The sequence below is a fragment of the Mixophyes fleayi genome, chromosome 1, assembly GCF_038048845.1.
Source record: "Mixophyes fleayi isolate aMixFle1 chromosome 1, aMixFle1.hap1, whole genome shotgun sequence".
In the NCBI taxonomy this organism is placed as follows: Eukaryota; Metazoa; Chordata; class Amphibia; order Anura; family Limnodynastidae; genus Mixophyes; species Mixophyes fleayi.
In genome coordinates this window covers 326469053-326485132 of record NC_134402.1, presented here as the reverse complement: position 1 = coordinate 326485132, position 16080 = coordinate 326469053, and the positions used below count along the sequence as shown (strand labels likewise).

Below are 16080 nucleotides of genomic sequence, written 5' to 3'. Positions count from 1 at the left end.
GTTAACGCCTCCAAAGGCCACTCTGTGGCGCTTCCTTTTACTGGTCAAAATCTACCTATTTATGTCCCTGTATTTTTTTAATAATTAAGGTTGCAGCAGATTCCAGAAAATAATTACAAAGCCATATAAGAATAAGTATTATATCTAGAACATATTGCTATTTTTTAGTTGCAATGAATAATACATTTATTATACTGTGTGTTAGACATCTATTTTACGTTATGGTGACAGATGTACTTTAAAGTAAGGGTACACCAAATTCAGGATTAGCAAATCAAGATGTATATGCAATTTTAGCACACACAAGTAATAGTTTCAAGTAGTTAAGAAATCCAGGATTCTAGGTTTTTTCTCTCCTGCTTAGTTTTAATATGCAAATTAACCCATTCTGTTCTTAAAAGATTCTGCCAAATTCAGAAGTAGGCATTAAGATAAATCTGAATTATGGCTTTTGGTCCATAAGGGACATAGTAGCAAAACAAAACATTCTAAAAATAAAAGGATTACACACTTGTCTTAGGAATGCTTGGTAGAAGCAAACTATCACAGTCTTCCCTGATATCTGGCCACTAAAAAAGACAGTTCAGTTTCATTCCATGCCTGGTACTCTATTTTTGCTTGCCTGATGAAACGTTACAGGGCAATTTTCTCTCTCTCATATCCATCACCAAGTGAAGCTGGTTATGGTTCCAGGTCTTATATGCAGAGCCAGGATAGTGGTCATGTGGATTATGGGAACATTCTATCGCCTAGTATAATAAATGCCTACCTTCAAGTCTCTGTATACTACAAAGCGATTGTGCATGTGCTCCAAGCCAAGAATAATTTCAGCAGCATAAAACCTCATCTCCTTCTCCGAGAAGACACCATGTTGGGAGAGGTGGTAGTGCAAATCCCCACCTGCAATTCACAAGGAAAATAGAAAATGAATTCATGACCCAGGAAGACATTTTTCACATACTGGAGGAACGAACATTCGTTCCACAAATGATATCAATATAATTTGAGCATTACAACGCACACACGGACACTGATACACACATATACAGACACGCACATATACACACACATATACACAGAGCCATAACTTAGATTTCTAGTGCCCTGGGCGAGAAAGACAAATGCCGCCCCCCTAGCCCTCAATTTTAACCAAATTAACCTAAAATATTCCTAAATTGCGCCCCCCTTCAGCGCTGCACCCTGGACGGTCGCCCCTGTCGCACAGCCCTAGTTACGGCCCTGCATATACACACACACATACACACACACATGTATACATTAATTATATATATATATATATATATATATATATATATATATATACATACATACGTTTTAAAGTTCATCCCCTATGTTCCCATCGATCTGCAAATCAATGGGAACATGTATGGCTACTTCACTCTTCCTGGTGTCTGTGGTGCTTATATAGCAGTAAGACAATAATCATCTGCTATTTCCCATTACAATCCAAATTCTGTAATGAGACCTCTACCCACCTGGGGCTAACCCCTGCAGTGCCAGTAGCGGCTACAAGGCAAGCTCCTGACACTTCACACAACAGTGCAAGGACGAAGACATCCTTCATTTTGACATGTGGGACAAACGCTACTCGTTCTCAGCAAGGCCTGGGCATCCTTCAATTTGGCAGGAGTCGCTTCTTCCTATCTAAAGTACTAATTTATTTTCTGAACACTGCATTGCTCCCAGGTTATTTAATAGAACCTGAACAAGGCAGAACGGGAACACACAGAACTGTGGCTGTTGCTAAATCAGGCAGAGTACATGACTGAGGTAAAACTCTACACACAAACAGAAAGGCCACACACAGGAGTTGACTGCAGTTTGACTGTGAAGATACTGGTACATATTGTCCTGGCAAAGTGAAAGAGTTTTATTTCTTTCATTCTACTTGTCAGCCTATTTGGCAATTCAGGAATGTTCAATTTTGTTGAACTTTTCAGTCCTAGTTATTGAACAGCATGCTGTAGAAATGACTGCGTTCTTATGGAAGACTATGTCAATATGGCATCTATACAACAGCTGTTTTGCTGGAAACATCTTATAAGAAATGAGAACAATCAAATTACTAGACACTGAAGCAAATAACAAACATCTTGTGATATCCCCTCACATATCGGATTTCTCCTGTAATAGTTGCAATCTGCACCAGTTATAATATTATTATTATTAATATTTTGGCACACAGATGTTAATGAATGCCAGTCATTGTGAAGCACATGAAGCAATCTCCCGGATTTCAAAAACCAAATAATGTTTGTTTTTCCTTATAATTACATAATGCCCTTCAAATTGCCTCCTTGAAAAATGACTGTTGTGATTAAATGTAGTCATTGTCTTTGTGGGAGAGACAAACTGTCTCCTTCTTTGCTTGCGTGCAAGGTTAAGAGGAGTTTTACAACTAATTTTATTCAAATAAATTCTGTGATTCCAATAAAGGCTGGAGCCTTATTGGGAATTGCTGTATGTTCTAATTGTAAATTCACTGATGCCACAATATGTCCTACTAATTCTCTCATTGTTTTGTGGTTGGACCACATGAGGAGCATTCAATGCTAAAGCTAAACTCTAGCACACAATGCATATTTGCATACATGCACAGTTTCTATCAGTATAGATCATTTAGTTGTGGCAATCGACTAATATACATAGTCTAGAGATCTAAAGATTGGGAGCAGTCAGATGGGGACTGTAAGAGAAGGCTCTATGCAAAGAAATTTTTCTGGTAGTAAACAAAGTCTGTGTGTTAAGTTGAGTGTAGTACGTGTTAACCTCACTGTAAACACCGACCGTGTTTACGGCGACATAAATAATCCGAATGTAAAGAAAGCGATGTGTTAAAAACAGTGACTTGCGTTTACACAGACTCTGCGTACGATCATGTAATGTAAGTACCCTAACCGGCTAAAGTTCATACTTACATTCCATGATCATACGGCAGGCCCATTGCCACTTTGAATATTCACGTCGCGCTTCATAATGATGTAGTTTTAAATTGTCGAGCTCTCCTCACATCAGAAATGGCCTGAGTCTGTGTAAACGTAAATCACTGTTTTTAACATGTCGCTCTCTTCACATTCGGATGATTTATGTCGCTGTAAAGTTGTAAACACCGACTGTGTTTCCAGCGACGTTAAGGTGACTACCACCGGTTAAATTACAGGTGCAAACATGCATTTCTAATCTATAAAACTAGAGGTTCAATAAAAAATGAATACCAAAACAACCTGATCAGGTGTTCGAGCCCATGCCTTCATGAAAAATTTGAATGATTGAATCGAATTTGTTGCTGTGGGTCGGTCTCTGCTGAACAGCACAAGTATGGGACCCTTAGGGTTCCTCTATTTGGAAAATATTGTTCGTAGGTGGAAATTTCCTTATTTTTTTTTATTTCCTTATTTTATTTTAAGAAGAAAATTATTTTTTTTTTTTTTTTTGCTCATAGCAAGATGGCTAGCACCAATATTCCCACACACAGAATACAGCCTTAGTACTGGGACATGCTAAGATCTTGAATAAGCAATATTCTTTACATGTCTGTCCTATATGTCTGACAATATTCTATCAACTGCCATTCACTGTCTCTTCATTAACTTTGTATATCTGTGAAAGTCAAGTCAGGGGCTGGATCGCCTTTTTTTTGCAATCTCAGTTTAAATTAGAATACTGTCAAACCATCCTCCTCCATAAAAGCTCTATGCTAATTTATTACTCCAAGATGTTTCATCAGTGAGCAGGATTTATCAGCCGCTTGATTTATAATATGCAAGATAAGAAAAGCGCAGGTTAAAACAAAATGCACAGCATTACGACAAACAGCCAATTTACTAAACGTGTCCCTGCCCAATGATTGTATTATCAAGGTCTGTGATTTGGCCTTAAGATTTAATGAGTTCTACAACGTCAAACAAATATTGCATCATAGGCATCTTCACACTTTCATTTTTTATGTACAACATACTGTGATTTTCTTAACTGGCATGTAGAGGTTTCTAATCATATAATCACATATAAACAGATCATATATGGGAAAAATACAGAGTGACCACATGGCTCTACAAAAGGCTGGCAATGGCTCATTTAAGCCCAGCTAGTCTGCCAAATGTATGCATTGCATGTCTCCAGGACCCCTGTGTGTCCCACTGTGTTACTATACATTTTCAGACTGTAAATCTGGTGTTACTATCTTTACAGTCACAAAATCAGTGTTTAGCATGTGGATATAAACCAAATGCAGGTTCTTTGCCAGGTAGGATGTTTTGGATGCCACCATGAATTTTTGGTGTGACCAAGATTTTTTTCTCTTACATGGCAAAGATTATTTCATTGAGCCTTACCATCCCCAGGCTTTTCATCATACAGTCTTGACAGCGGTTGTTGGAAATGCCTTAAAAATGATAAAATCCAGCTCGGCAATTAAAAACATCCCTTTTTGTTCTATATGTGTTTGCATTGCCCACCCCTGTGGCGGTGCCCTCAGCCCTACACTATGCATGGAGAAAGGTAGCTGGTACTTACATGTCCCCGGGAGACCACAGCTACAAGAATTATTATCATAGGAATCTGCTGTATGGCAATAACAAGTAGAACATTTACATTGAACTTGCCTGACAATGCAAAGGCCAAGACTGTCAATGTAATTTATTCTTTTCATATCCTCCAGAATGCGAACAACAGTGTGTGTGTAGCCTGTCCTAAAACATCTACGCCACAACATTACAAAGTCACAGTATGTAAAAAAATAAACGTCCAAATCCTTCTCTGTTACACGTTGCACTCGATACCCTAAGCAAGTCATTGGTCAAGTTACTTTGCAAAGAATATATGGTACTCTTGTTTGTTCTTATGGAAAACTGTGCCGTGGAGAAGACACGATACTACACAGAAATCATCTTAAGTTACCATTCATCAGATCCAAGATGAAGCAGAGCTTGTCAGGTGTATGGAAGGCGTATGTCATGCACACTATGAACGGACAGTCCTGCAAATAGAGAGAAACAATTCATTTCACATAAAAAAATACAATAGTATAGTAAAACAAAACACATTATCTTAGATCATATGCATGTGTAAGATATTAACCACTTATATAAAAAAATAAAGAGATGAAACAAATTATTAATTAGCAGCCTATGAAGTTTCAGAAATATATAAAAAATAAAGAAAAATAAATCAATTTTGCCATTCATGTATATATTTATAACTGAGCTCTTTCTTTAATGGAGGACAAATGTTAAGTAACCTAGCCACTTATGTACTTGGAGGTCAGAAAATGGAACAAAAGAGCAGAAGAGGAGTTGGAAGAATAACGAACAAAAGAATACTGCGGCTGTACCTGCCTCTATTCAAATAAATATTATCAACAGTGAATCACTTTGTGAGGGGTTTATATATCGTATGTTAGCGTGTCTATTACATGATCTTGAAATAATGTGCAATGTTGTTTAAAACACTGCACTATACCTATATACACTTGGCAGTATATTTACTAAACTAGTGGTTTGAAAAAGTGAAGATGTTGCCTATAGCAACCAACCAGATTCTAGCTGTCATTTTGTAGAATGCACTAAATAATTGACAGCTAAAATCTGATCGGTTGCTAAAGGCAACATCTCCACTTTTTCAAACCAGCAGTTTAGTAAATATACCCCTTGATGTACTAGCCAGAAGATAAGGACTTTAAGTGTTTATCCCAGTGTTCGCACCTATTATTATTTATGTCCATTGGCACCAGGCAGAACCTGGGCCATGGCATGGGTTTGAACACAGGATCTTTATTACAGCAGAATGCTCCTCAATTTCTTTATTTCTCTCCTTAATTAAACAAATATTGCTGCATGATATTACTGCAAGTCAACAAAGTACGATGAGAGACTAAACACAACAATGTACTGGTAGTCCAGAGTACAAGAGCTGTCACTCCCAAGCAATGGCTCATTTTGAATGGGTCATGTTCATGCTTTCTTCTCTGTGCCTCGCTCCGACATGCAGTATGAATTTTTTATCAAGAGATATATGCGTCACTGTGTGGAGGGGGGTGCGTGCATCTGATCAGACACACAGCTGCTCCCTCCTCCGGCACAGCATTTCGGTTCAACATGCTACATACATTTCTCTCATGTACTAACCAGAAACACAACGATACACTGGAGGAAGTCTGACTCATTTCAGTTTTATCCTTTACATGTAGAGAAGAAGATACCACCCAAGACATATTATAATCTTCAGAGATGGGAGTACACGTTAATGTTGGTCGTTTGCGAAACAAGGAAAAATGGAGTGTGTTCAATGTTTTTGACAGTTTAACAAGTATTATTTCTAAATCAACCATTCAGCTTAGAGCAGTCTAATGTAAGCCATACCAAATAAGACTATGAATGTGCAGGCCACACAAGAGTATAGTATCTATATTATTGGCAGTTCTACATATCACACAAACAGCATAGATCTATCTGGTTGTAATAATACATCTGGTGCACATCAGAATCAGCAGTAAACACAATACCCTGACATATAGAGCAGGGTTGTCCAACCCTCGGCCCGCGGGCCGCATGCGGCCCAGCATGCCTGTAAATGTGGCCCAGCAGAAGTTTTGGTTGTGGCAAGGGGGCAGCGCTGGTGATGAAAAAAAAAATCCTGCAAAAAAAGAAAAAGATAAGAAAATACTTACCTTGTGGTCACGCGGTCCCTCCCTGGTCTCCTCCTCTGTGTGGCGCTCGCAGTGAATGTCGGGTGTGACGTCATCACGTCCGACATCCATTGCGGAGCACAGCACATAGGAGTCACCCGCGCAAACTATCAATAGCAGTGAAATGGAAAAAACAAGAGAAGAGGATCAGAGAACAAGCCGATTAAAAGGTAAGTTAAGGGGTTTTTTTTTTTGTATTATTTCAAGGGACGCTGACCAGTGCATAAACTCACCTGGTCCTGGAGCACCACGGACCTTATCTTCCTGTCTTAATGACTGCTGTATTGAAGCCCTTCATATAATGTTGTAACAATGTCACTTGATGTTTGACAGCAGCCATTAGCATGTCATTGAAGCACTGAGCATGGAGCATTAGCAATGTTTTCTATGGTTTTTTTTGGATGATCAGCTATCATTAGTGCTAGTTGTGTTTTATGTGCGGCCCAAAACAACTTGTCGCCTTCCAATGTGGTCCAGGGAAGCTAAAAGGTTGGACACCCCCTGCTATAGAGAATGGAATTTCGACCAGCTAGTCAGAGGAAATCTGTATTTTTTTTTTGTTTGTTTGTTTTGGGGTTTTTTTTTTTTTAACACTTCACACCTTAAGTTAAGCAATAATTAAAAAATATTAGCAAAGATGTGTTGTGCATCATAATCTTTACATAGTAATAAAATCACACTAGCAGAAGAGTTTGCCAACAATCAGTAAACTAGCGTTGCAGAGAAATTTTGCACAAATCAAATTTTGTGGCTGAACAGGTGCGAACAGAGAAGAGCGCATATGCCACAAATGTCATGCTTCTCTAGTGGAATTTGGCATCCAGTGTATTCCACTCTACCTCAACCACACAGCAAAATAACTTGGCCACCATTATGCCAGCTGTATTCATAGATGATAATTTCATCAAAATGCACATTTACAAATCTAGTGCACAGTAGCCTGGCACAGCTTAACAGAACTGGAATTTGGCCCTTCTGTGAAACAGCACCATTAAATTAGACATTGCACTTAGTTCTGCTGCCATCAGGTGCAAACTTCGGGTGATACAATCTTCGGATTCTGATTTTGCGTCGCCATTTCACGGAAGCCGAATTTCCACGATGGAATGCGGTGAATAATCCGTTGAAGTGTTTTCACATTTTCACTCAACTCTATAGTATACCGTCCAACTCGACCCTATTCATTGGGTGCCCAAGATTACGTTTACATACATTTTGTGGTAACCTAGCTGAGTGAAACTGAAGTTAAAGGTATTTTTCCAAACAAACTAAATCACGGCCAGTTACTACAATAGGAATAAACAGGAACAACGGGAGCAAGGTATTGTTTACAGCCACTTCTACAAGAAAGAATATAGACTGCAGAAATCTTCACTTCTTACACAGCAAAAATAACGTGCAATTCAAACAATAATAATAACCTTTCATTTAAGTTTGGGGTTTAAAACGTGTTTATAAAAATATATAACCTTATTTTTTAACTATATGACAGACATACTTTGTTAGTTAGTTTGTGTGTTTCTAATTAATTTCTAGGAAGTTGTACACACACATTTATATATTTTCAAATGATCTGGCTCCAAGAATGACGGACTAAATTCTGTATTTCTTCTCTTAATTGCAATACACAGAATAGACAAGAAGTGGAACTCAGAAGCCAGTCAGACAAATGTAGGAGTCATCGTGACCTTTAACAGAGCTCGGAAAGCTTCAGAAATTAAAATAAAAAAATAAATAAAGATACAAAAGCAATATTTAAATGCTGAGGATGTGTAGAGTGTCCATTCCTGAATTTAGAGAATAATGCAATATACTTATAACATACCTATATAAACCATATTTTTATTACAAAATATGTAATACAATGTTGCCTTGTAGACATCCTCATATTAGATAATGTATAACAATGTAAATATGACTGGTTATTCCAACCACTGGGCACATGTCCAAATAAAATAAATGTACAGCTCTGTACGGACAGCTAGAAGTGAACAAGTTATAAAATATCCCATCTACTTAAATACAATGCATCATGTCTTAAGGAAAAGGATGACTTTTTGGGTACATTTTTTTTTCTCTATTACAGTTGGTTTTTGTTTCTTTTTAATTATAAAAAGAAGAAAATCCCACTGTAATATTCTTGTCATTACAGATCATGAAGTTACCAATTAAAATCTGTTTCTGTGGGATGGTTGATAAATGAGACAATGTAATATCACAGGAATTGAACTAACCTTTTGTTGAGGATAATTATCTGTGTGCACATGCCACCCGATGACTGTAGATATCATCCAACGGGTCATGCACAAAATTATAGTACACGTAATCTGAACACCTCTGCCTTTATGCCGCAGAGTAAGCCTTTGTTACCTGAAGTTATGAGTGGCAGCTAACACTCTGAAAACATTTTTAATGGAACTGAAATAATTGCTGCTGGGCAAGTGCACAATGCAGAAGAATAAATCTAGCAAAGAAAGAGTACACATTTCCCATTGTCAGGTGCTGATCTAGGGATCCAAAAGTGTGCTTTACCCAGCCATTTATTATATAATGCATGCGTTATAATACTAGTCAAGGGCCTAGCCACTTGAAGAACAAACAGAAATAGCTTGGGAGGATTAAAACAAGGTAATAGCAATGACATCAGCTATTAATGACGGCTGCTGGATACATACAGTTTTATTCCTCAACAGTAGTAGATACAGTATTGCAGGATTTTTTCTATTGTCATAATTAGACGAGACAACATATGTCTACAGGTGAACTACCAAATGTGTCTATTCCAGGTAATCTCACTATATAAAATTAGCCCTAACTGAAGTATTACTTTCGAAAGCTGTGTAATACTATGAGAAATCTCCCTGCAAAAATGACAAGTGCCAGGAAGCAGAATAGTATTTTAATGATTTAGTAATAATTTCATTATGACACTCCCCACTAGGATGTATGTTTTTAGTGTCTACATTATTGATCAGAAACCGTACAGGTAGCTATGTAGATTCTTCCTAGTAGCTACTGCAAGTACACCATGCATAGGTGGTAATGATGCAGATCTTTTTCTTGTGGGCACAAATACTTCCAATACAGAGTACACAAAACAATAAGACACACCGAAAGGCATAGGAAATCTCATTTGGAAGTCTAACACTAACTAATTCAGCAAAGTTACCTGGCATTTGGATGGAAAATGTGATAACACAAAATTGTTTAAATGTGTATACAGATTGTACAGAATGGAAATGCATTCATAATGTTGCTCTTGTTTCATCTCAACACCAACTCCATAAAAGGGGCTAAGATTGCCGTTTGTTACTGCGCAAATTGCATGTTTAACAGTAATTACCAAATTGCATCAACCTACACTGCTAAAATCATGTCTGACAGGAGACGACACTCACTGAAGTGACAAACCTAGAAGATATAAGCAATCTGATATAATAAGGCACCATTTTGTCACAATGAGGCATAGTTTAGCAGTGAAGTCATCCGTGAGACCACAAAGTGACTCTTGTGAAGAAGAGGAGACAGTATGTAATGAAAGAAAAACTCCAACAATAGGCAACGTCATCTGAACATTATTTATGAGTCACGATACCTAATAATCTCCCAGAACTTCTGCAGGTCACATAAGACGTTTTATAGAGAATCTAGGCTGAGTTCCTGGAGGGGCTTCACACTATCCCTTTATGCAGAGCAAGCCTGATCAAAGTGGTCAGGTGTCCCAAATTGTTATATAATAGAGCAAAAACATTCTTCAAATTCAGCCCTGGTGGGCCTATTACCCACCCTGGGTCTGATTTATTAAGGAAAGGCAAGCAAAATAAAAAAAAATAAAAAAAAGGAGTAACTTTACACTTTGGCAAAAACATGTTGCAATGTATGGGGTGCAAATTAGCTTTTTTATTTTGCACATAAGGAAAATATTGGCTGATTTTTCATATAGGACACCAATACTGTATATCTTTATTTTTACACTGACATTTAAAGTTGATCTAGGACATGTTCTACCTCAATTATAAATCTATCTCCACATTTTAAATTTACCTCCCCCTCCAATACAACAAGGTTTTGCTAAGGTGCAAATTTACTCCTTTTTTTGCCTTACTTTCCTTAATGAATCAGGCACCCCCTCCCCCCATGTCCAGAATTAGATGAGAGCGTTAGGTCCAATCCACTGTTTATCTACACTTGGAAAGTGCTGCCTGTAAGTAGAAAATGCAATGGGGCCAAAACTCCCTGCCAACTGAGGACCAACACTTCTAGACAGGTAAGACACATCCAATTATAAAAGATCTGGCAGACACTCATACTAAATCATTGCTTACATTTACAAGTGAAAAAGTAACCTTGGGAATAATTGAGCCCAAACTTTTTTATTACCTCCAAGCAGAGAGCTATTTGTAAAGATAAGACGACTTAACAGACACAATCTGGGACACCAAATATGTTGATAGTCCCCCGCCCCCCTTCTAACAAAGAGGGTAACTTTTTACTATAAACTTACACAAAATAAATTTACAGCTCAGAGGAACAATCTAGTGGTCTCCACAGCCATGTACTAAAATAATAAAGCCATCATACCACGCAGAACCACCCCCCTGTGTATTGAAAAAAATCTCTAAATCTCGCTCATAGATCAAACAACTCATGTACCGAAGCTTCAAATGTATCACCCCACACATACCCCAAATGGAAGGAGTCACAAGAAGATCTTTTTCACGTCCTATGGGCATAACCAACGATGCCAGATGTTTAAAAGGTTCAAAACTATTATTATTTGTCTTGGTGGCAGCACGTAAGACTATCCCCCAAGCTTGGATGAACACCCACCTCCCCGTTCTTAAGTCACTTGTAGGGAAACGGACGTATGATAGAATGGACTTCATGGAAGCAGACTTATAGAACAGGGTTCTCTCCCAGGACATGTTAAACAATAACGCATTAGAAATACCACCTGGCATTTAAGAGAGACTGCTGGCCAGGGAAAGTCCTATAGTTGTATAAAGAAACTAAAAAATAACAAACAGATTGTGTCCACAAAAGGAAATCAACTTGACATCACTGGTAACTATAGGCCTCCGTGTTTTCCTTTTTAATTTGACTTTTGTTTTCATTGTGTACTCTGTTCTTGTTTTCAGTTGTGCCTGAATTATTTTTACTTGTGTTTGGTAGCACAACAAACTGCCAACGGAAACTGATATACCTGCAGGACAATTATAATGTAACATTGTTTATGACAAGGCAACAAGATATTTAGATGTATGTACTTTTCCTGTATAAATAGAAACAAAAATAAAAACATGTTTTAAAGAATAAAAAAAGGCTTCATACCAATTAGTCTGTACATGATCGGCGATGTAATAAAGAGATGTTCAGACATATAACAGATGTCAGCAGTTTGTAACAAAATGTTTCATGCAAATATTCCCATACGGACAGTTTCCAACAGACTATAGCTCTTATTTTGTCCAGATTACCTAAGCAGCCTAAGGCTCGTCAAGTTAACATCTGCTGCTCAGTGTACTTGCTGCAGACTTCGTTTGTGTTCCATTTATACCACTTATATTACTTTTTATTTTCTATATTTCCAATAGTCTCCCCTAATCATGTGATCACATCTTTTCAAACAAAGTACAATCTCCTTCTGTAATGGAAGGATAACAAATTACTTATGTGGCCATTTTTCAGAACAGAAAAAGAATAAAGGAAAAAGATTGTAAGCTTGCGAGCGGGGCCCTCTTACCTCTCTGGCTGTAGTACCCAGTATTGTTTTATTACTGTGTTTGTTCCAAATTGTGAAGCGCTACGCAATTTGCTGCCGCTACATAAATAGATGTCGATGATGATGATACTGCAACATTAGCAGAACTCGGGAAATGTCTAAACATATATTTTTGTGACTAAAGTACCCATATTATGTTCTGGATCAGCACAGTGCAATGCAATGGAAAACATTTATTCCAGATAGGCACTATGGAGTATAGTCCTCAGTGAATATCCATAAAGTGTGTTGTCATTAGTCATGATACAGGGGCTCTGTCCCTTCATGACCTAACATGTGCCGGTTGCACCAAGAACAGATTTTATATTTATCTATAAGTCCACCTGTATTTTTCTTTAAGGACGGACAGGACGACAGGATTTTTTAGTAGTCAATTGGAATAGATTTATCTTTTGGGGTAAAAACTGCAAAAATTAACAGGAAACTATATTCACTTTTCATTGACTCTTTTCACAGTTACTTTCACATAACTAGTGCAGAACTTCAAATATAATCTAAAAAGTTCAAACAGCTATTACTTCTAGGACTACCAAGTATGTGTGCTATCTAGAAGGTATGACAGTTAGGAACAAAGGATATACAGTGTTTGCACAACAATGCAGTAGGTGAATAGGGGAAAGAGAAAGAAAAGTGTAGTCGCTATGGTGCCATTTGGGGTCAAATTTCATTTAAATTGGACAGTGGACCTGCTAATTGAGCCAAGCAGTAAGGGTAGCAATGTGTAGCCATCTTTAGATTTAATCTGGACCTTTAACCTGCTTGCTGGTAAGCTTCCCTTTAAGAAACTGCTAGGTTATATTGTATTTTGTGGATCAGCTTGCTGCTGCCAAGTGCTATTAAAACTAACTATAGCATATCCGCTCCCTGCATATATTAGATATCCCTTATAAAGAAAGCTGACAGGGATTAATATTTACTAGATAATATAGAAGCTACATTCGCTGATTGCCAGCTACACAGCTCACCACAACCAGAAAATGATGGCTCTCTGAACACGAGTTTTGAAATTAGCTGTCACCAAATGCTCTGTTTTCTAGTCAAACATAATTTCCAACGGCATCAATTATTCATGGCAGGCTTAGATCTTTCATTTGTGTGAAAGGCTTCCTACCCCCAGCAATATGAAAATACACAATGTATGTCACAAGTGCCTGTTTAAAATGTTTGCTTAATAAGCTTGAACATCTGTTAGACGTACACTAACAATACTGAATATCAAGGTGAGAAAGAAAAAAAAAAGGGCAAACACCTTTGTCTTTGCTCATTTGTTGACACTTGACACATTTTCTTTTTTATGGTCAGCGTGATGTATGTTTGTCACCTTACTGTGCGGTTTCCTTTTTTCTTTAATTAAAGTTAAATGCTCGTGGCTGCATACAAAAAGACTTCTCAACGTTTAAAAGAACTCGTAGTATTTTCGTTATAATTCTTAATTATGAGGAGGCATTTGTCGCCCCCCCCTCACCCCTGTTGGGCTTAAGAAATCCCACTGAAACACATTTAATGGCACAACAGAGCTTAAAGCTATCTTTACAGCAGTTTGGTTGCTGCATGTTTGGGCCCAAAATGACCAGCAATTCCTTATCACATAGGAACAAAAAAACCCAGCAAACCTGACAATGACCAAAATCGAACAAGAGTCGTCGTCATTAAACTACTCCATGATTGGGCCAACAGGGTCCGGCTGTTCTGCTTGGATGCAGACCGGCGGGTTCTGTGAAAAGCTGTTGTACATATATATGGCTAAATGTAACATTGGTTAACTCCAAATCAAATGGTTAACAGCAGAGACGGCTTCAGCTCAACTAGATAAGTTTCAAACCTATTAAATACTTATAACAGGAAAAAGGAACTTTTACAAATACATTAGTGAATTTGCATATGTAATCAATGTTTTACCCATTTTACAATTACATTAGCAATTCAATGTTTCACAATACCTATAAGTCTATAAATACCAGTGTATAAGCACATGGATTTAAGCCCTCTACCCTCGCACACAAATGATTCATGTGCATGGGCTGGCCAATATCATAGAGCAAAGCCCAGTCTTAAGTGGATTAGTCTTGTTGGACAAGCATGTGTAACCTGCCAGTATTATGACAGGTGGAAGAAGAGTCCACTAAACTCCACAGATCCTCAGCTCTCCTGCAGGCATTACATGCACACATGGCTTTTATCCTCACTTTTTCCTCATTCTGAAATAATCTGCTTTAGGCTACCATCTGATTTTTTTTTTCATTTGTGGTAGCTTCAAAAACATTACAAACTAAATGAAGGACATACGCAAAAAAAAAAAAATCAGACCCTAAACCACCTCAATAGCAATGCAGGGGCAAACGCAGGATTTGCAGAGGGGGGTTTCCACACCACGCTGCCAGTGGGCGTGACCAGCATGCATGGGGGCGTGGTTATAATTTTAGGGAGTGCTTGGCTGCGCTCAAACTCTCCCTATCCCAATAATATACATGGGCAATGCTGCGTGCACTAGTATTAGGTGCATGCAGCTCTCTCTTTTTGAGCAGAGCCGTGTGAAGCGGGGCAGGGTTCAGCCACCTGAATTATACAGTGCCCCAAGCATGGAGGGGGGTTACCATACACTAGGAAAATACAAAAAAAATACAAAATAAAAAAAAATTACCCAGACAGGAAAAGAAATTTCCATTCAAAAAAGATAAAAATGGGAAAAAAAATCAGTGAAAATATCAGATATTTCAGAGCAGGTTGATATTCCATCAAATAGACAGAGGTTAATTGTTTTGCTGTAGTGTTCATGGTCCACTAAATAACAACTGCAAACAATTATAATTGTACTGATACCATCTGTGCTGTACAGTTCTTGTTTAGAATGAAGTGATACACTGGCTGCATATAAATCATCCCCTCATTCAGTCTACTATACCATTTTATTTACATAAAGAGATATTGGATTAGGCCTACTGGAAAAATCAGCTTCTAATGCTATTACAACCCTTTTGTTTTAATGGAGTGTACTTTCTATTTAACCCCATTGATTAAGTGTTAAAGGTAGAGTTTTTACAAGGAACAAACTTGGCATCCATTGATATAATGCAGTATCAACCATTCTACCAACATCCTTGGTAACCATGGCAATGAGAGAATTTTAAGCTTCGTCTAATGCAGTTGTTGTGCCTTTGAAGTTCAATGTCTCACTAAGTGCTCTTCATTGGCATTTTCTTCAATTATGTAGTGTCAACATTAACTCTACAGTATCAGTAGTGAAGACGTTAGCAGACCTGCAAAGATTATCAATGTCAGACACTCACCCCCGTGCTGACCAGGGACAGCATAATTCTTTCATTTAAGGCTAAGGTCTCTCCTTGCTTCATCTTGATCCTCTTTTTATCTAGACATTTCATTGCATACCTAGAAGCCAGAAGCAATAACACATGTAAATCAGTCATCTAAGAATGACACCTTAGAATTACAGGATTGAGGAGACAGCAGACTTGTAATTTCGAGTAGGCAATGAACAGGTGTACCCATTTAAAATTATAAAAGTTACCCTAAAGAGTGTGGTGCTATTAAAACATGTAGGCCACTATGGCTACCCGTGTCCTATGAATTGCAT

The 16080-nt window shown here is 37.9% G+C and overlaps 1 protein-coding gene across 2 annotated transcripts in view; it reads right to left on the bottom strand.

Moving 5' to 3' along the window:
* Nucleotides 1–16080, bottom strand: part of GRK3 (G protein-coupled receptor kinase 3) — a 222219-nt gene that overhangs the window by 50610 nt on the left and 155529 nt on the right. For both annotated transcript variants that reach the window (XM_075214446.1, XM_075214445.1), the window contains exons 9-11: nt 15776–15875; nt 4921–4999; nt 770–900 (exon numbers count right to left, since the gene is read on the bottom strand). In XM_075214446.1, coding sequence (XP_075070547.1) covers nt 770–900; nt 4921–4999; nt 15776–15875 — 310 coding nt within the window. The remainder of the gene's footprint in view (nt 1–769; nt 901–4920; nt 5000–15775; nt 15876–16080) is intronic.